Source organism: Fulmarus glacialis, unplaced genomic scaffold (assembly GCF_000690835.1).
Source record: "Fulmarus glacialis isolate BGI_N327 unplaced genomic scaffold, ASM69083v1 scaffold9481, whole genome shotgun sequence".
NCBI classification, from domain to species: domain Eukaryota; kingdom Metazoa; phylum Chordata; class Aves; order Procellariiformes; family Procellariidae; genus Fulmarus; species Fulmarus glacialis.
In genome coordinates this window covers 110-22748 of record NW_009194672.1, presented here as the reverse complement: position 1 = coordinate 22748, position 22639 = coordinate 110, and the positions used below count along the sequence as shown (strand labels likewise).

Genomic DNA, 22639 nt, shown 5'->3' with positions numbered 1-22639 from the left:
AATCACTTCTGTTAGTGATAAAAGAAAAAAAAAAGTATTTTAAAGGCTCTGAAGTGAATAAAAAAAATTTATACATATGAATCTTTTCTGTTTCTTCTTCCTTTGAGTACTTAAAATATTTGCCCAGCTCTAATCGCACTGTTTTAGTCAGGGTGCAAAGAACTATACTGTACATAGGACCAGGGAGTAAAATAAAACTGTCATCATGTTTTAATTTATTTACAGAAGGAGGAACTTGAGACAGTATGATTGTTTGTCATTAGGTTTTCATTTGCTGTATATGAAATGAGCCTTCATACTTCCAGTTGGGTTTCATTCATCGCCGTCGAGTCTCTGTGTGCAGATATGGTATACATCCTATGGGAAGGAGAAAGCACAACAATCATTTTGTTCGTACCAAGCTGACAATTGAGTTCCTAATTCTGGGAAGTGATTTCTCCAGGTCATTTTGTTCACTGGACAGGTCTAGGAAAGCCAACTTGCATTCAGCATGAGGGACTAGGTGAAACCTCCTTCCTCCTTCAGAGTGATAACATGGAGGTTAAACACAAATCCACCTCCAAAGACTCAGTGAAGGCTACTTTAGGTTTGTCTCCCATTTGCCTAAAACTGCAGGTGGGTTTTTGATAAACTATAAATTCAGCACCTCAAACACTTACAACATATATACACTCTGTATGTTCTGCAGATGACATGAATCGGAGCGTAAGATTACAGAATAATCTGCTAAGGGAAGCTGTGAAAGCTCAACAAGTCACTTTTATGTGATAGGGCATTTGTGGCCTTTTTTTCAGTCTACACTGTCAGATTAACATCCATCATTATCTTATTGTTGTTCAGTCACAGAAGTAAGATTCTTGTCTGGCATAAGACAGAACTAGAAACATTTTTCCTTCAAGTGCACAGTTAGTGTTTCCAGGAACTCCACTGGTGGTCAGCACAGATTTTGCCAGAAAGCTGTAAATAGAAAAGAGGCCTTTTTATGAGACCTTATTACACTTTGATTTGTTTGGTTTGGGGTTTTTTTGGTGTGAGTGGTACCTACAGGGTGATTAAGAAACTATTGTCTCTCCCTGCTAATTCTGTGGCTGAAAGGCATAGTATTAACAGGTTAATTATATAAGGAATTAACACAGTTCTCTCCCATTTACTTCACCCGCAATGGAGGTCATCAACGCCTTCTGGAGGTGACCCATATGATGACCCATATGAAAGAAAAGGAACAGGAGGACAGGACTGATCCAAAAACCACTAAAACCAATGGGACTTTTTCCGACTATATCAATGGAGCTGGATCTAAAAGTAAGAACCATCTCCTTGCTTCTCTTTTTACACCTAGAGTGACTTTACAAGTTTCCGTGGCAAGAAAGACCCTGAATAGGTCACAGTCAAAAATAAGAAATAAGATGCAAAGAGCCGTGACTCTCGGTAGATCTTATTTTGGTACATTTTTGGAACACTGTGTACTTAAAGATATCCTACTTCTCAAAGAAGAAATTACCTTGATTTCTTCAAAGAGCTCTTCTTCTGCAGTGCCTTCAATCCACCTGACCGGCAACAGGCAAATTTACAATCAATGACCTGGTAAATAATTGGGTTGTACATGGCTGCTGACTTTGCAAGCAAAGTTGGTACCACTGAAAACTGAATGGGAACTGAATCCGGCTGTCCAAAGGCTGACCACACAGAGACCACAGCGTAAGGGATCCAGGCAACGAGGAACCCTGCACAGATCAACATTGCCACCTTGTGAGAGGAAAAGAGAAAAGTTAATCTAGCAGAGTTAGACAGACAGCACAGCGCAGAGCTGGGCAGAATGCAAGGGAACACGCAACAGAATGGAAAATAAAAATGATAACTTCTCTTTATCTAGCTCCTCTTTTCCTTTCACCTCATCCAGAGTAGTTAATGAGTCTGTTATCACAGACCTTTTAAAATCCTATACGGTTGTGCTAAACATGAGGAAACTAAATGAGATCTCAGAAAATAATAATTCTTTGACATCAAATTTAAATTATTTAAGGAGGAGAGTCCTTTAAAAACATACAGACTCTCTTTTTTAGGATAATATATAACACAGAACAACACAGAAAGTTTTTGAAAATCTTAGCAAGACCTTTGAAATGAATGCAGGTTAAACTAGAAACATTTCCTGTCGGGTTTTTCTTTGTTGTTTTTTTTTTCCCCTTGCTTATTTGCAGAGCCCCTCACTTCTATAGCCTCTTCCAATCAAATATTCCTCAGATTGTCACAAAGAAACCCAGTCGCTTTTCCATTCCAGAATGAAAGAAGCGTGCTCTGAGAAAACAAACCCCCCCCAAAAAAAAAATAAAGTGCAATTCTTCCAGATTCTGGGTCCTTTGAAATCAGATTCCAAAGTTCATAGAATCAAAGTCTTTGAAGAAGTTTCCAGGACTAAAGTAGGTCCTGATGGTACGTGGGAGTGGGGGACCCTGAATATCTCTGTAGGTAAGTTTGTTTAGGAGGGTATATTCCTGCCTGTATCTACTATAGCTCCTTCTTCTGTATCACCCAGTACCAGCGACCGAGGCAAAAGCAAAGGAAATTAGGAAAAGAAGAAAAGAGAAGAGTTTGCAACACCCTGAGCTAATGCAGGGCTTCTTCCTTTCTTCTGGGTTGTGCTGATGTCCCACAGAGAAGGTCTCAAAACCCAGCGGGACCAATAACCCGCCTCGAGGATGGCCATTGGTAACAGGAGGGAGGAGAAGAGTTTTGCCAAACCACGTTTACCTTCTGCCTGCACCCAGGAGGGTCTATGGCCTATCTGCTACTGGAAAAGTGCCAACCATTTGAATCCCTTTCAAGACAAATATGGAACAAGTAAGCATAAAATCATTCAATAAGGCATGAGCTGTCAAGTCTCTGGGTATACCCACTCCAGCAGATAAAAAATGACTGTATTTACCTGGGTAAGACAGAATTGAAACTATTGGGAATTTAACTGAGAGTGAGAATGCTAGTACAATGTCTAGTTTTCTTTCTCCTAACCCACAGCATGGATTTTGTACTCCATTAAAATCTGTAGATGCTTTAAAAAGCAAATTTCTACCAAACATTAGGTTGCATTGCTGGTAAATGGGAAAAGGACTTCCTTATAACAGGAGGAAATGTAGCTATAGGAATGTTTAGTATAAATACTACAGAAAAACTGTTTGGGGCCAAAATCTGTGATTTATATACTTTACCTGAACCAGCCTGTCTGCACTCAGTCACAGCCTGATACAGCTTCAAATGACATCACGCAATAATACATCATGAAGAATATATACCATTATACTGCTGCCATTGACAGACTATTCCTGCATCCAGACTGATAGTAGTACATGTGCACTCATTTGGAATAAGGCAATTAGCAGGATTACAACCAAAAATCATCAGAAAGCACAAGGTTTTTGGATATTTCATAACCTTTTGAGGAGCCTTTGTTTCCACACCTTGATGGTAATATTATTTTCAGGGAAACTTCATTCTTTTGTGCTTTTTTTTTTGTTGTCTGTCACTAAAGAAACATGTGCACCAAAGATCTCAAACACAGCCTGTTTGTTATAAATTGTGCTGTGGAGTTAAATGGGTTATAGTGGAGACTTATTTTCCATATTTATATATATCCCGACATTATGTTCTCCACTGTAGATCCAAGACAGAAGGGACAATTACTAGTGTGTCGACTCAGATCACATTGAAGTTTTACATGATCCCCCCAATATGGCAAAAATAAATCCGCAACCTCAAATCAAAAGTTTCCATTGTTCTTCAAAGGAAAGGTGCTGAATAACCACAAAACAGTACCGTATCGAAGCATCCCTTTTTAAAGGCAAGCACAGTTTTCCCAGCTGTATTGGCAGCGCTGACCACACAGGTAGCTCGCTGAGATTCTCTGATATGTTTAGACATAAAGTCACTTATTGCTGTATATCATATAACTTTCAGTTCATCTCCCCCAAAATGTAACAAAATTTGATCAGCCAGGGAAAAGATGCTGCTTGTCTCCCTCTTGGCATGGCTTACACAAGCTGGTGAATCTTCTACAACTAAGGAATCTGGTTTTGTTCAGTACAAGTTTTATTTTGAGAGATTTCCTGGCACAGTAACCAGTACCAGCAAGGATCATGGCAGTCACCATTGCCAAATAGAAAACAGATTTAATCAGAAAGGGAAAATAGGATATGGTCTGAGATGGAAAATTAATTTTATCACTTGAGTGCATTTTTATCAGCAGCTCATGGCTGAACCTAAATGATAAATTATTTGCATAAAAACAATTGCAATGTCACAGGAGTGACTTTGGTTTATACCTTCATTAACAGAGGAACGTAAGCTGTCTGAAAGTTTTATTTCCCTGCTACAATAATCTGCTTTTTATCTGTTTTTCTCTCATAATTCCTGTGCACCTCAAACACCTTAAAATAATTCTTTACAACTGTTTATGAAAGCAAAGGAAGCTTTATGGTGGGGAACAGGGCCACACGGAGACGATACGACTTGTGTAAGGTCACAGAGGAAGGCTGTGGCAGAGCTTCAGAGTGAATCACGATCTCAGGGACTCGAGTGCCCTAATCACAAAATTATGTTTCAACTCCTGTCTTTTCCCATCTTGGCAGTAATGGAGGAGAAAGCTAGAAGAACCACCATCAGAGCATCATACTACCGCTCAGCACAGGAGAGCACATGGTTGAAGTTCTCCAAGTCTTAAGACCCAACAAAGCAAACGGAGTTAAATCTTCCTACCTACCTTGGTCAGCTTCATTTCAAGTATGTGGCTGTTCTGAATCCTGGTATCATAGTGAGCAACCTCTTTGGTGGATGATTTGACTTTTAAAATGATTTTGACATAGGAAAACACAATCACCACAGTTGGGAACACGAGGCAAAAGAAAAGAATACTCAGAATAAAAGCCTGTCCAGCCACCGAAGCCTGTGCCAGCCACCAGTCCAGAGTGCAGGAGGTTCCAAACGGCTCGGGGGCATAGTTCCCCACACCAGCAAAAGGCACCGTAGCCCAGAACGTAGCATAGGCCCAGATTATTGCCAGACAAATAAATGCATGATGTCTCTTAAGCCAGGTACCTGAAACATAATTCAAGAGTTACAAGTTCAGGTCCACCTGTAGTTGGCGCAATTGAACACGTCATTCTACATATGCAGCATGAGTTTGCTTGGCTGTTGGACCACAACTCTGTAGGGTTTGTCTCGCCTCTTTCCACATATCGACAGTGACCCCCAAGCTAGCCACCCCAGCTCGCATTGTACCTCATGAAAAGAAATGCACACTCACATGGAGGACTCCACCTGATTTTATTTCAGATCTTTACTTTAGGCTGTGATGATTTACAACCTAGAAGAGTCCATACAAAAGCAATCCAAACAACTAGCTCAGCAACAATCGTGGGAACCTTGTCTAGTAATTTTGAAAATTGCTTTGTGGTCTGTAAAGGCGTCTTCATAGTGTGTGGTCAGATGAGATGCAGGTTCAACCCGCATGAAGGACTAAGTGTTTCATCCAGCCTTTCATTATTCAGTATGAAGGCTCACTAGCTGCAACTGTATAATGTAACTTACGTTCTTTGCTATTCCTCCTGTCGTATATTAACTGGCTAAAGTTTGATCTCAGGACACTTCTTAACATAAATTATTAACCTAAGTGACTGAAAGACAAGGCTTTACAGAGGAAATAACATATCCAAGATTTATTTTTACCTTGTCATTCTTTTCCAGTACAGTAAATCACCGTGTGCGTACTGTCAGAAGTGTTCATAATAGGTGTTTTCATGTATCCTTGCCCATTTTTTTTATTAAATGCTAATGGCATGCCTGGAGTTGTGGGGTGGAATATTGTCTCTGCTCAGCTTGCATACAACTCTAATTCATCTAGAAAAAACTTCAGTTTACAAGCTTTCCATCATCACCTATGTTCAACATGTTGGATTCAAATAGGACTAACAAGTTAAAACCTATGATTTATGCAGGAACTCAGACTATGGTAATGTAACAGTTCCTTCCACCTTGGAAGGTCTAATCTGTTTTCAGTTCCCACCCACTGACATTGAGGAGCTTTCTTCAAGGTTTGAGAATGACTTAAAACAAAACCAAAGCAAAAAAACAACTGTCATTTAAATGTGACCGGTGCCTCTTCCTCAGCTGATTTTATGTTTCCAGATCACTAGAAGGAAAATGAACACTGGCTGACAAATGATGTATTCGAGCACAATGGCTGAGAGACAGAAAGGTGGTTTGTTGTGTTCAGGTGTGGAAAAACAAAGCCACAATAGCGTGAGTACTAAAAGAGCGACATTATTTTCACAGCTATTGTCAAATCATACCAACTATTACAAAAAAAAAAAAAAATCCAAAAAACCCCAAACCAAAACAACAGTTGCTGCTTTTGGAGCAAAATGAAGGTGTAGGTATGTAGTCAGGTGCTCCAGGTTCCTGATGGCTGATTTAGGCCTTATACAGAAAATGGCTAAGTTAACCACCTAGACTGAACATGTTAAATATGTTTATTGCTCTCCATCATTTTGTATGGACAACCATGATCAGAGAGCTCTTGAGAAAAAAGGTTTTGAAGTGTTCTGTCTCTCTTGAACTAAGATGTCATACTAAATACCAGAGCTCACGGCACGAATGCAGTCAGCCATGAAATATTTACTTCAGCTCACCAAGTCTGTGAAAATTGTCTATGATTTGGGTTGCCACTGAATTATTTTGATAAGACTTTTATAGAAAGAACTGAAATCCTGCTTAATGTGAATGGTATATTTAAAACTCAGCTAAGGAGACCTTCCCTGCACTTACATTTAGGGAAAAAGTATGGACATGCCAGGATCTATGATAGCAGATCTTAGCGCAGTACCACAGCTTTTAATTGATAGCATGCTCAGCTATGGGACAGACCGGCTACTCGCACTCCCTAGCTGCAAACGTTTCTTATAACTTAACATTACATGACTGATATTATATGTCATTATAATGAAATCTGTTGTATGTCCCTCAAGCCACATGGGCGAGTGTTTCTTATATGGAAAGTCATACAGTTGAGTATTCCCTGTATTTTGTTGGGGAGTTAGTCCCTTCCAATGCAAGAAAAACATATTTTCTAAACTGTGACAACATCTTTTAACTGGAAAGAATGAAGCATATAATACACCATATTCAAGAGATATAAGATATTCACGAATATGGTGGTAACAGCTTTCATTGCTAAATTCATTTCATCCTCTCAGGTTCCATCTCCATATTAGAGAGACAATATCACATTATGACCTATTGCACATCCAAATCTTTCAGATGTTTTAAATAGCTTGCCACATATCTGAAAGGAATTTAGGCACGTAATAAGGAATACTTTTGTGTGTTGGTCCATAAGACGTTGCAATCTGTGCAATACCTGTATCTGCTAATGTTAATAGGCCTTGATAGACACAAAGTGATTTATCTGTGAGTGATTACTAAAACTCATGGCTTAAGCAGACAACAGAGAGACAACAGCGAAGGTGATACATCCAGCACTACAAATTTAGCTGGGATTACTTGGATCATGCAAATATGTTTCTCTTACCTGTGTATTCCCCTCTATATTTAACAAAAGCATTCTGAAGAGCTTAAGTATGATTTCAGTCTAGAAAACTATATCACTTAATATAGTTTTTCTACAGTCACTTAATATAGTTTTCTTTCTTACCGTAAGACAAGTGGCAGATTTTTAGGTATCTATCCAGGCTGACAGCTGTCATGGTAATAAGGCTCCCACAGCCAAAGAAGAAACCAGCCCATCCATACCAGCGGCAGCCCATCCATCCAAACACCCAGCGGTGAGAAAAGAAGGAAATGATACTAAAGGGTTTTCCTACAACTTCAAAAGGAGAAAAGAATGTCAGCTGACTGATAAAATCCATCACTGATAAAACCACCATTTTTCAGAAAAGCGAACCCTCCCCTTTGCTGAAAGCTAATACCAGTAAAAATGATCTGCAATGTGGAGAGAAGGCTTCCGGCACAACAGATGTGATGACTTGCGTAGCCTCTATCCTCAGGACTAAGCCTAAGACAGCTGTAGCTAGATCCCATAGCATCTATGCTGTGGTAGGATGCGCCAAGCCTGCAGAATGGCTGGAAAGAGGTGCTTTACTGCAGGCCACATGAACCAGAAGTAAACCCATACTCTGGAACTGAGCATGTGTAAGCTCTTCCCATTATGAAAACTTCAGAGTATGTGTTAAGTCCACACGCAAACACATGCCAATATGTAAACAGTGCGGGTGATGGGTGAGTCTGGGTTTGAAACAGGCACAGATCTAGTTAGGCTACATCTCTATAATCAATTGAGTGTCTTCAAACACAGAATAAAGAAATTTGCTTTCAAAGAGGACTTCCTCAAATCTATCAAAGCCCAACAGTAGGATGCATACTGTGGCAAAGTGTTAGGTTAGAAAGGAAGATGGTGCTATGGTCGCAGCATGGACTTGAGCTGTAGAAGTGGTTCTGTCCATACCACACTGTTCCTCTGACTCTCAGCAAGTCACCTGGCCACAGATATTAAAAAGTTTTGAGCATCCCCAAACAGAAGGGAAATACCTAACTATTTTGGAGACTCTGTCCTACTGGCACCTTAGCTCATTTCTCCATTTGTAAAAGTGGGTGGTGCATTATGGAAGAAGTGAAGTTAGGTCATGTGCTGTTCCATTCTCACCTTAAAACAGATTAACATTATTCGTATTCTTTCTAAGTATCATGAAAATGAGAAAGTTTGGAAGTTATAATTTCCTAGTTGGAAATCTCCACTGATTTTTTTTTTTTTTTTTTGTCTCAAACTGGACAAACAAAAGAATCAACTTTAATGGAACAGAAAACTCAAAAATTTACAATCTCGGAACACCAGCATGTTTTCCAGATCCTTCATTTCTACTTACCAGACTGACCTGAAATGCTCCAAGGCCTGAACAGTTCAACTGCAACATTCAAACAACATTAAATATTGAACTTCACCTTCCTGTGACTGTATTCCTTCCTGCGACTGTATTCCTTCCTGCGACTGTATTCCTTCCTGCACAGGAGTTGCCAGAGCACCTCAAGGAGTTGAAAGCATCTCAGTTGCCCTGAGCTAGTTTCCCTGGTTGAACCACACTGCAACGTCACGGCAGTTCAGTGAATTCGTTTATAAAGAAGGCAAAAATGGTCTTGCAAACTGTAATTCCCACAAGGTAACCTATTCATAGAAGTCAAGGCAAAAATCTCTATTTTGTTGGAGTGATCTGCAGAAAAATATTTTGGATTGTTCCCAAAAATATTCCATTTCAGATAAAACTGATGCGAAACTAAACATTCTGTTTTCATTCTTAACAGAAAATTAAAACATTTCTACCAAAACAAAATCTCAGAGAAAATGACCTTTGCTCCATTTTCTATGCCAAAAGCATCATGATTGAAAACCCTTCAAAATAAGATTTATTTTTAAACAAAGTATTTTGGGATTCTTCTCCTTTAGCCTAAGCCTGTAAGGAAAATTCTTCCCGAGCCTGCCGGTTGTGCTCAGGTCAATACATTATGTGCTTTTCTCCGAGCAGAAGCAACGTACTTTTTAATTTTTCAAGCAAAAGCTGACCCCAGTGACTAAGGTTTCAAAAAAACCATGAAATATGGCAAGGCCTAGGATATAAGCAAAGAGTCAGCAACTTTACTGATGTAAATCTTTGCCAGCTCTAAAGGCCAAAACATTTATTTGCACAAAATCAAATTTCTCTTCAGCAGCACAGGACTCGGAGCATAGTATCAGTGCAAAATGAGCCTGATGCAGTTTTGAACAAGTAGCTGGTGCCACCCTGTGGAAATCTGCAGGAAGCCATTGCAAAACCCCTTTCTTGAACAAGGTACCAAGGCAAGTGTGTGAAATATGAAGATTTTGGAAAAAGTCCATCTTCACTCCAATTGGTCCAGCAAACAGAACACATCACATTTCTCGAGTCAACATCTTCCATTAACAAAAAAAAAAGGAAAGAGAAGGGAGAAAAAGGATGCATGGCTGTGCCGACCACAATTATTTTTAATTCAAAACTTAAACACACAGATAGATTGAGATCCTCATGGAATCTCAGATTGGTGACAGACCTTAACAGAGAAACTAGCAGCCCTCATGCTAAGAGGACTCTCAAACAAGCTGTAGTTTGTATGATTGGGACTTACAGCTTATATGGTTAGGAGATGTCTGTTTATATTCCAAATATATATCTACGGAAATTCTCCTGAAACGCTCTGTCTCATTGGAGTGACTCTTACTGGAGTCAGATATGAGCCTTATAAAATAAGACAGACTCTTAGGACACAAAGGAGATGGGAGCATCGCAGAAGAGGCAAAAACTGTTTTGTTTTTTTCTTCTTCACTTCTAAGTGCTGCAAGACGGAAATAGTGTCTCCATGGCAGATATGCCAAAGAAATCACCAGTATTTCTTTGTGTGGTAGCACAGCAGAGATGTTCATACTAATGCCTTTCTTCTGCTGAATTCATAAGTATCATCCCCTTCAGAAAACCATGTTTACTGATCACCAAGAGGCATCAAAATTACTGGAAGTTGAGGGGTTGAGCAGCTCCTTGGGCATGTACAGTGAGAGCACAATAAGCTTCGGTTTTGGGAGGCTGGGAGCCATAGTTTTATGTTGTTCAGTGCTATTTTAGGCATTTGGATGAAGGCAAAAGCATTTGGCAGAAACAAGGGCAGGAAAAGGGTGCACTGGAGCCGGGGGCAGGGCTTCTGGTGTATGCAACACATAGGGGACAGATGACTTTGGGAGCATGGGAACATTCTGTCATTTATATTGCACTGGGAAGATCCCATGGTCAGCTGGGTCACATCAGGCCTTTATATCCATTGGATTGTCTGCCATCCAAAATATCCTTTTCTAAAGGCTGTCCAGTCCTCCCCCTGCATTTGCATGTAGCCATAAGCAGCTGAATGAGACTCATGTCAAGAGCCAAAGGAATGATCTCCAAAGGCTTTTGACTCTGCAACTTTGTGTAAACCTTTCCAAAGCTCCCTCCTCTCATGCCAGGGCATCCAAGTTGTGGGGTTGAAATAAAAATCCCTCCACTTGGCTGATGTTGCTCTTACTCCATAGATTGACACAAATGCTTATTTTCCTGACCCAGAGATAAAAGAGGGTAGTCACTAGAGAGAAAATTATTATCTTTGATAGGCTGATGGCCACTGGCATTTTCCAATTCTTTTCCCTCATGCCCCTCCCCGGCCATATTTGGCTAAATATGTATTTTTTGAGGTACCTGGATCCCTCCTGTTGCACCCTACAGAAAGAAAACACAATTTTTTTGAACCGCAATATCGAGCTGTTTTGTGGTTATGGTGCCAGGATGCACGTGGGAGCTGCCTTTGAAGGCCTGCCCAGTGCTGAGGCGAACAGGAGTTTTGCCTGATTGATAAATCCAACCCTATTTTTTCCTCTGTACTTTTTATTTCTTTCCATCAAGTTGTTCGGGAACGTTGTTTTCTATCCTTCTCTCTTATTTATATACAAATAATAGAGCAAAAGGCATTTTGGGCTCCCCATGACTTCCAGAGAACTGACTCTTGCTGTTGCCAGAAAGAATGGTGGGATAGTAAAAATGATGAAAATAAGACATGAAATTACCTGAAATGCCCAGATCACACACTGCTAAATTAACAGTCATTATCTCAGCAGGTCTCAACTTCTTTTTTCGCTTTGAGGACATAAAAATAACATACCCGTTTCCCAGAGTGGAAAGAATCCCTATAAAAATAAAAAAAAAAAAAAAGAAAAACAATCAAATTAGAATCCTCCTCAAAACCAGCAATATCCCATCTTCCTTCCAAATTCTCTGATACTTTCAGCCTGAACCTGTGGTCCCAAGGCTAGACATTTTACTCTGAAATGTGATCATCTCATCCTCATTATGCAGCTCATAGAGACATCTACAGCAGATATCTCCCTCCCACAACAAATGTTATTTTCCTCTCTGCAGCAGGGCATTGCCTTCACCACCTGAGCCTGCACAACTATCATTTGAATGTATGTAATTGAAATCCCATAATTACTCTGTTCTGATCAACCCCATTTGTCCCACAAACATTTATACAACCACAGGAATGAAATTCAGCTGTCTGTAATTACAAGGACCCCAATCTCTGACCAACCTTAATTTTATTAAATACTATAATCAGAGGTTGACGGATAAATTTCTAAAATAATGTAAATTAAGATATTAATATCACATCTTAAATTTTACAATAAAAATTGATTTCTATCATAAGAAAGAAAAATTATAAAATATATCTGATTTTAACTTCCAGCTGGAATTCAATGTATGAGGAGGGATCCTGTTCATGTTGGCTGACATCTTTTTTGCCATATCACCACCCAAGAACCCACAGGGACCAGCACTGCAAGTGGTTAGTCAGCCATGGAGCTAATCACACTGGTAGCAAAAATTGAAGGGTTTCCAGTTCCCTTAGAGTTTGAGCCCGGAGTGAGCGTTTTGCAGTGGAAACGCAGGACAGCACACAACATCCCTTTCAGGAAGCAAGAGTCACCCCCAAAGTTAATCACCCCGAAGGGACCATGGCCCATGGAGGCCTTACGCCGGAGCAGAGGAATCAAGCATGAAGGAGGGAGATGCAGAAGAAAAGAGTGAAGAGCAAAGAGTGGCAGAGACCCCAACCTCCTGAACCACCATTGCCTCTCCAAAGGGACCTACAACAGCAATTAGGTAGAAGATGTTGGAGTGAAGTTCAGCCTGGGAAAGGGAGAGGAAAGGTGTTTTCCTGAAGTATTTTATGTTTGTCATCTTTGTTTCTCACTATCCGAATCAGTAATTAACTGTTTTCAGTTAAGTTAAATTCCTCACGAGTCTGTTTTGCCCACAACAGCAACTGGTGAGTGATCTCCCTGCCCTTACCTCCATCCTCTCGTTATCTCCACTGCTTTTGCTCTTCCTATTTCCTCCCCGTCCCACTGCGAGGGCTGTAAGCAAGCGGCTGCGCTGGGTGCTTGGCTGCTGGCCGAGGCCAATCCTCCACTCTACTATAAAAAAGTCATAAATAACCCAACTTTCCTCTGTCGATGAGGCAGAAAGGTCACTCTTCGTGGTGCTTTCCTACACACGGCTCTGGTGGTGCAAACTCAGCCGTATTCCATGTTTCAAAAAGACCCCAGCAGGCCCCCATCCTCCCAGCAATGCCACCCTCTCCAAATACTGTACCTTTGAACACCACATAATTTTTATCAGAGTCTGCTGGGAAGCCAGACCTCAGGAATTAAACCTCAGGAGTTAATGGGTATTTCTTCTGGCCCATCAATGGAATGATCCCCTTGCAAGGGTGCCATGTCCTCAGAGAACCAAGAAACCCAACCTAGGAACGTCCATGAGACAGAGACAAAATGGTTCCCAGAGGCTAAAACCAAACTATTTCTTAAGAAATATGAGTAACTGTGGAACTAAAAGTTTACCAAACTCAGGAGAAAAATACTTTTATTTTGAATTTTTCAGTAATAAATGCAACACTTGTCTAATTGGAAACACTTCTTACTTTTATACTGACAGTATTGCTTTCTATATTATTTTTAAAAATGAACAGGACAGAAGCTGGCTTATCATTTAATATTAGGTTTTCTCAGCAAGTTTTATTTATCCTTGGTGAATTCTTATGGCTCTAAAAATTTAATCTGAATTATAAGTAGATACAGGTATTCATTTGAATTATTTTCTTCCTTGCAGCTAAGTGAATGAATCTCAATGTTGCTGAGCATTTTTCATATATCTTAATCCTTTTCTCTCCTAATGCCATTTTCTCTCTAGTGATATTTAGTGTGCCAGCATTTGCTTTGAAATACCTTTCGAAAGCACTTGATATTTTCCTGAATCTTTTTCAATTGACTGGTAGTCCAGAGAGATATCTTCATCAGACAAGTCTCTGAAGCAACTGCTCATTATTAATAGCAACATTTCAGAGAGCCCCAGTCCGCTGGCCTCCTAATCCTACAGCTGGAAGGGGTCCAGTGATAATTTAAGTTGCCTTTTGTCTATACCTGTCTGACAATTGCTTATCTGAATTTTTTTTTAACTCCTTGGTGATAGAAACTGTATAATCTCCCTAGATGAGCCATCTAATGCTTAATTTTTCCTACCATTAAAAAGATTTTCCTAACAGCTAGCCAAAGTACTTGCTGGTGCAGGCTCCCAGCTCTGGTAGGTGCTGGCAGAGCCCGGAGTTGGAAACAGGAGAAAAAAGACTCTTCAGATATCAAATAAAGGCTCTTTTCCAGGAGCAAACAGTTCAGGTCCCAACTGTCCATGGCACCCTAACACTATTACATAAATACACACAAAGAGCCAAAGATGCGATAACTAAAAAAGTGCCACCTACAGAGAAAGAGCCAACCTGCAGTGAAATGTGAAAGTGTATAAAAGAAGAAATCTGAACAAATAAGATTCCTTTTCTCCAATCTGACAGCAATGCTAAACCATCAGAGAAAAAAAAAAAAAAAAAAGAAGGTAGTTCAGGATTTTGTTTTCCATTAAGCTGTTTCATAATGCGCTGAGGAAGCGTGCAACAAATCAAGCATTTGCAAATCAATAGTTACTTGCCATGGGCTTTCAAAGGAGCTGACAGACAGAAGGTCTCCACTTAGTAGTTAGTCACCCTACCCGGCTGTACAGTAAATCAATCAATCAATCAAGTTAGTGATGAAAAAGCTAGCGGAGGAAGTGACAAAGTGAAAAGAATTGGATCCTTATAACTATGTGTACCGTTTGATTTTTTTTTCCTAGACAATTAAAAAAATACATGTGGAAATGAACTAGTTAAGACAAAAGATCACACATTCGCAGAGAATTTATCACAGATTGGTCAAGACCCCTGATTTTCTTTAAAGACAAAAAAATGTATTTTTATATTTTCAAACGGCAATACTTCAGTTGTACAACCAGCCTGACCCTAAAAGCTCTGCGGAGTTTCCTGATAGGATCCCAGTCTTGTTTGCTCACTGTGCAGCTTCTTCCCCTGTTTGAAATAAATATTAAACTCACTTGCACCTTCCATGCCTCAAGCACAAAAAGATGCCCAATAGCAATCCCCACCTCCTGGCTTCCCACCTTTCCGCAGCTAGTCCCTCTCTCTGCTCTCAGGATGTCCACACAGGACATCCTCAAGAGGGGCCACCATTTCTTGGAAAGGATCTGCAAAGGAATAGGGGACACAGTTCGGTGGCAGAAGGTGACAATGGACAGGTTCAGCCTGAACCACAAGTTACAGTAAAAAACCATAGACATACCCTCACTGGGTACAGGAGCTGAATACTCCGACTTGGTTTTCTGTTTTCTGCAGATTACACAGTTTACAAAATAAATCTGCAATACTGCAGAGTTACCACGAAACACAACTATGCCCAAAGCTATTTAAGCATATAGGTTTTGCTCATGGAATAGCCCATTGGCCAGCTGGGCCAGCCGGGCCAGCCATCCCGGCCACGCTCCCTCCCAGCCCCCTGCGCACCTGGCAGGGCACGGGAAAATGAAAAGTCCTTGACTAGCATAAACATTACTTAGCAACAACTAAAACATCAGTGTGTTATCAACATTATTCTCATACTACATCCAAAACACATCACTACACCAGTTAATAGGAAGAAAATCAACTCCATCGCAGCCGAAACCAGGACAGCTTACTATTTTGGATACCTGGGAGCTGGGATTAACTATAAAGCTGCCAATTTAAGCAAATTTATAGCCTCAGCAAGCCTTTTGTGTGGAATTTGATGTCAGTGAACAGATTCACAGAGCTAGACTTCCTTCTCCACTACCTCAAGATCCACTATCCACCGCCAAAAATCTCTGCATGGCAGTGCTTCACGTCCCAACAGAAATGTGGATGCTTTGAACTGTCAGAAATCAGCTTAGTGGAAAAGGAAATTTAGGACAATTTTTGTTTGCGGAAAGTAAAAAAAGCCGCTTGGAGATTTACCTGGGAACGACAAAGATGAATTTCCTTCTAAGTTCTCATATTTTTGCAGGCCCAAGCTGTTATTAAAATGTTGCCATCCACTTAAACATGAACATGAACAGGTAGTAAAATATGGATCTACGCATGAACAGGAGCTAATGGTGGCATCCCCAAGGTGATAAGCTAAACCGATCTTGTAAGGTACAACTCACATGTGAAGCATTAGCCCAAGCAAAGCCTTTTTTTTTCCTTGGTAAGAAAAAAGTGTTTAAAGACTACTTTACCCCATCTATTCACAAGCACAGAAGAAGACCTGACATTGCTCCTTCCACCAGTTTTGTTTCATTCCCTCTCTTAGTGGCTGAGCTCTGAGGTGTAATTCAGCTTTACTGGTAAAGAGCCTAACACTCTCCTTCTTCACTCAAACCCCTATAAAAGGAGGGTTTCTGTACTTCTCTTGGCCTCTGGCAAATTAATATCCACTACCACATTGCACACAGTGCCTAAAACACTGCTGTGCTGGTCTAGAACACATGAAACCAGTTGCTGTTGCTGAAATGGCTGAGGGTACGACCCACCAGCAGCTAAGCAATGACTGCTTAAATCATTGCAATGATTGCTAAAAGGAATTAAAAATATCTGTGCAGGATACCAGTGGTATCTTATGCTATAGATGTAAGTCCAAGGAAGAAGCAAATATAACATTTATATGCATATGTGAAAAGCATACTTGGCTGTAATGAAAGCTGCTACTGGAGTGTGTAATGACCGTAAGAGTAAAGTAACTAACCAAGTAAAATGCAATGCGAAACAAACACACGAAAAAATAAGTTAAACCCAGGGCAAAATGGAAGGATATGATGTCTGATGCAGAGCTACACATGTATACAGCTGAGTATGGCTTGAACTTTCTTGGCTTGTGCCACTGGGCGCAATGAGTCCACCACAGGCTGATGACCAGTCCACAACACCAGGAAGGTGAGAATCTTACTGATAAGTGCGATATCAAAATCATTATCAGCCCTTTTTAAACTATAATTTCAGCCTCCCCACACTGCTCATGTAAGTCTGTGCCTTCACGGTTAGCTTTTGGTTTTTCACTGGAAATTTATGATTTCTGTTCCTTGCCTTAATTTGATTATATCTATGTTTTTCAAAATGTTTCACATCTGGCAGGGGTATTTCTTTGGAACTGGATAAATCTACACTAAGTACAGCCAATATAACAAGGCAACATTCATGGAAGGATTCATTTCAGCTACTCAGACATATTTCCTGGGATTAAAGCTAAATTTGCCTAACCGAGCGAAAAATGACCCAATGGGGGGGTGTTTTGGACAGTTCAGTGAAGACATCCGTCTGCATAGCAGCAGAAAAAAAAATATATATGTGCAAAGCTAGGATACATAGAAAACAATGCCTGAATACCGAGAACAGGACAGAGATCAGCTTCACCTGCCATCTCTGCTGCTCTGAATTCCTTTTTTGACAAAGCCATAAGAAGACAAATGAGAAATAAGCGTTACTCAAGCCTTTGTGAAACCTCCACTGCGGAAAATATGAGATCCCTTAGATCAGTCGGGGGAAAGGCAGTAAGAGAGAATAGGAAGGAGGGATGTAAAATAGTGAATGAGAAACATGAAGGTAGGACTGAAAGATCTTTGTATTTTGTGCAGAACTGATAGAACAAGAGAATGAATCAAAAGTGAAATAAATGTCAAGAAATAGACTGTATACCCTGTATATACTGTATGTATGTACTGTATTCAGCCTGGTGTTTAGGTGTCTGACACCCAGAGCCCAGTTTGGTGTAGCACAGTTATACGACCTTGGCTCAGCTTTACTGAGAAAATAGCTGCTGAGCTGTGAGAAACTGCATAAACTAAAGGCATAAAACACACGGAAACCTAAACCAGAGAAAGAAGTGTAAGTGTTGAGGCAACAGTTAGAAGCTCAACTACTTGAGAGCAAAAATATTGACACAAAAAGATATAACCTTGCCCCAATCCCCAAAGCAAAGATGGTAAATCGTCAAGAACAAGGACCGCTTTACTCCTAGAAGCAATGGAGACCAGGTGAACGACAACTCCTTGGCATATGAATGCTTAACGTAGAAATCAGTCCCAGCTATCATGTGTGCACTAACCAATAAATAATTGCATTTATTCTGCTTGCAAAGTCACTTTGCACACAGCAAAAGACTCCAAAACAAAAGGGAGGAGAGGGTGTTGGGCAGAAAATACTGTTCAATATAATATGTAACAGAGGACAGCTGATGCCAGGAGCTGAGCAAGATTCAAATGAGCACATCTGAGGATGCTCTCTTTGCTGCGTAGGCACGTGAGAGAGGCTTTGAAAACAGGCCATAAAACCCACATGGCAAAAGGGCAAAAGCCAGTTCTGGTTGGGAAGGATTAAACTGCAAGCTAGTAACCTATCAGTAAAAAAAGAATTGAGTATTTCTTCACTTTTTGCTGGAAGAACTACTGCTAGTCACTTTTGGCTACCTGGACCAGCACTGTCTGTTGACACCAACTGTTGACACTGTATTTCTAACACATTCTCGCCTCTCCCTCACAGGTTTTTTTCTAATATGAAGAAATATGTAATAACACATCTAATGCACAGCAGCTTCTGCCTTCTTTGTGAGTGCCTGCAAGGATGCAGTGACATAGTGACATTTCAAAAACTAATTAAAAAATCATTACCAATTACTGTCAAATAAAACCCAGCTACAATGTCAGCTTCTCTAGAAAGCTTTGATGCAAAGGGATCTTCCTTCCGGAGATAGTGTGGGAGGTAATCTTCCTGGGAGGAAGTGTTGTGATCTGATGCCATCCCATTCATGTCCAGTTCAGCGTCTGAAAAACAAAAGAACAGAGTTTGCAATAGATCACATCTGCCACCAGAAAATGCGAAGATATTTTTGTCTTCATTTCTGCTCTGCCACCTCCCAGGGAATTTCAGGATCCGATTCAAAACTGCATAAAGCATCCTGCCATGATTTATTTCATGACTTACTTTATCCAAGAATGTCATTATTCATATGGCTCTCATCACGGTAATCCATCTGAGCAGTATCTAGGTACTGGTGTGTTGTGGCATTCAAGCCAGGGCTTCTGAAGTGCCTTCCCTAAGGAGCTTCATGTTTCCAGCTGGGTGTAAGAGTGACCCAAGACTGAGAATACGGAAAAACCAAGCAGGGTAATTGTTTTTGTCTGAATAGCTTCATTGTTCAATGTGTTTAATGCATACTGAACTTGTTGTCTTTATCTATACGCACTGTTCTTGTAATCCCAAGAAACTGGGAATTATCAGTAAGACAGTCCCAGCAATTTCTTTGTATCCTGAGGGGCACTATGTCTGCAGATGGTAGCTCTGCAAATTTTACAGTCAAGTGAAAAGTTACATCCATAAATACTCCTTAAAGTTATTTAAGTGGTGGGTTCTAATATAAATAACTTTACATGGTTATGGTTATAACCAGTAATTGGTTATTACATTATGAAGCAGCAGCAGGAGTTTTAAATAATAGACCAATTTAGGCAAGCTTGTTGAGTATTCTTTCCATTTCCTTTTGTGTGGAAATGGGCTATTGAGGTCAAATGTGCTAAGATCAATAAAGTGAACTGTGATATGGGAAAACTAGAATCTGGCAGACATCGATGAAGGTTACCCCTCCAGGACAACAAAAGAAATAAAGTGAGGAACTCTAGCAGAAGACAAAAACATTTCTGCAATGTTTGAAACCACCCTGCCAAGAGCTGTTTAGGACATTCAGTCGTCCCAGTTCTTCTTGCCAGTGCTTGGTGGGGCAGGAGTGGCATGAAAGAACTTAGCACTTGACTCCCAGGGCTTCCATACTTTTTGCTGTGGGACCTGGGACAAGTTGTGAAGCTCTAAATTTTGCCCTTCAGAAGTCCAAACTTCCAGGAAGACTACGTGAGGAGGAAAAAAGTTTCATTATTTTACCCATTTGCTATCTCTTCTACATCTTGAAGGCAGATGGTCTTCTCAATAACAGCCCCGTACAGCCAGAAATGTAGCAGATGACACCTACCTACACCCAAAGCACCCACGACCCTCTCCCTGCTGTCCCTCTAGCTTTGAAAAAAGACCTCTTTTAAGGGAATCAGATCGTGGAGGCACACTGCCACTCTAGACATCAGAGAAGCCAAAAGGTGTCCCAGGCATATGGCTCCAAGCATCACTAAGTCTTTAAAGTTCAGCAGCTTCATTGCTTTTCTTTTTTTTCCCAATAAAGGAAAAAATAAGTAAAGGCTGATTAATTAAAAAAAAAAACAACCACCTTAAGTGACTTCATGAGCACTTTTTTCCTTCCACAGACATGGAGAACCTTTTTTTTCCCAATAAAGGAAAAAATAAGCAAAGGCTGATTAATTAAAAAAAAAAACCAACCACCTTAAGTGACTTCATGAGTACTTTTCTCCTTCCACAGACATGGAGAATAAGCACCCCAAATTGTTCACTGCTCCAGATGGCAGAGCAACCATTTAGGTTTGGATTAGGTACCATGGTACAGCAGCCTGGACACAGTCTAAAGAGACCATCTTGTACAAAAGAGCGGGCTAAGGCATGAATCTGGGAAACAAAATAATCAGACTGATCATCCTCTCCATCCAACCATAGCCACAGGTCTTCATCCAAATTCCACCTGGCCTTTAAAAGTATCGTGATGCTTTTCTGTCTCCCAGCGTGCATGGTCCCACAACTCTTGTATCGCTGCAGCAGTTGAACCATGTGGGTGGTTGAAGTGATGCAAATGGAAAAGCACATCTGGGACCTGTCAGCACAACTTGGATTTGATATAAATAAGTATCAAAGTATTTAAGGATATGTGCCTTTTCTGAGCCACACTAAAATCTCCCACTCAACTCAGTATTAGGTGGCTCACAAGAACAGTATTTTCCAACTTACAAGCACACACACCAAAAAGTAACTTTAAAGAGGAAATTTCAACTTCTGTATACGTTAAGCCCAGCCAGAAGCACAGTCATTGGAATTTTTAACCCACCTCAGAAGGAAAGGTGCAGGTTCCCCAAACAAATCACAGCCATGGGACAGGAGGAAGCCTTCACTGATCAAACTGGACTGCTACAACGTGGCAGATTTTGCTGCTTCACTCAATATAAATTGTTTACCTGCTTCCAAATGTTAATGTTAAGACAGACTAGTCCTATCTGGTTGCTGAAAAAGAAGCCCCTTATCTTGACTTTAAGCAGAAAGAGCACATTATTTCTTGAAAATTTTCAACAAAAAGAAAAGGGAGATTAATGTCTAACTTCCAAAAAGACACAAACTTTCCTCATTAATTTAAATCATGTCTGGCAAATTAAGAATAAGACAAGTTTCAGAGATAAGAAGATAAAAACAAACTTTGCTTGATTTACACAAAAAGTGTTACAGTGAGATATAACATAGGATTTTGATACTGGATTATGGCTTAAAAGGATTTTCATCATCCTGTTTAGACAGGAATTAATTGTGCCCCCAAAATGAAGCTCTATTCAAGAATCAAATCTCATTTTTACAGTGTAATTAACAAGGCAGAATAATTATTCCTCCCATAATTCCAAGTCAAGAAAAGCCATAATCTTGATCAGCATCTAATGCCCAAATGTTGGGTAAAAAAATAAGGAGAGGGATAACTTTTAAATTATTAGGTAAAGCCTAGCAAATGTAAGGGATGTGCAATTTCCCAGATGAATTGTTTCAGGAACCAAGATTTGAACTGCTAACTCTGCTGGTTTTCTTTATACATGTGCTTTTTAAGATGTTGTGGTTTAACCCGGCAGGCAGCTAAACACCACACAGCCACTCCCCCGCAGTGGGATGGGGGAGAGAATTGGAAAAAAAAAAGGAAAATTTGTGGGTTGAGATAAAGACAGTTTAATAGAACAGAAAAGGAAGGGAAAATAATAATAATGATAAAAGAATATGCAAAACAAGTGATCACAATGCAATTGCTCACCACCCGCTGACTGATGCCAGCCAGTTCCAAGGAGCAGTCCCTCCCCACAGCCAACTCCCCTCAGTTTATATACTAAGCATACGGCCAGTTTGGGTCAGCTGTCCTGGTTGTGTCCCCTCCCAGCTTCTTGTGCACTTCCAGCCTCCTCACTGGCAGGGCAGTAGGAGAACCTGAAAAGTCCTTGACTAGTGTAAGCACTGCTCAGCAACAACTAAAACATCACTGTATTATCAACATTATTCTCATCCTAAATCCAAAACACAGCACTATACCAGCTCCTAGGAAGAAAACTAACTCTATCCCAGCCGAAACCAGGACATTATCCACCCCTTATTCCAAACCATCTACATCATGCCCAAATCCCACACTTTCCAATACATTCCAGTTAATGACCTCCACTTTTCCTGTTTTGATATATACACACAGCTATCATTCCTTTAGTCTATGGGCCATCCCTCTAAAATGTCCATTGAGTTCATTTAGTTCATGACTTTGGGCTCCATCTGTCACAACAGTCTTTCAGGGCAGGAGAGAGGGTATGTGGTGTTGGACTGTTGCATGCTGAAGCCAGTTCTGGTTCCATTATCGCTGTGCTTATGCAGTTCTATCATCGCTGCACTTTGCTCGGTTCCATCAAAGTTCATTCTTCATTAATCTAGG

At 40.4% G+C, this 22639-nt stretch overlaps 1 protein-coding gene across 1 annotated transcript; it reads right to left on the bottom strand.

Moving 5' to 3' along the window:
• Positions 1-261: 261 nt before the first annotated feature.
• LOC104084118 (opsin-5-like) lies at positions 262-18860 on the bottom strand. Its single transcript, XM_009587844.1, has 6 exons — positions 18696-18860; positions 11660-11779; positions 7703-7873; positions 4754-5088; positions 1502-1746; positions 262-357 (listed from the first exon to the last, which is right to left on the bottom strand). The coding sequence occupies exons 1-6, from the start codon at positions 18832-18834 to the stop codon at positions 294-296; spliced, it is 1074 nt and encodes a 357-aa protein (XP_009586139.1). The 5' UTR covers positions 18835-18860; the 3' UTR covers positions 262-293.
• Between the last annotated feature and the right edge of the window lie 3779 nt (positions 18861-22639).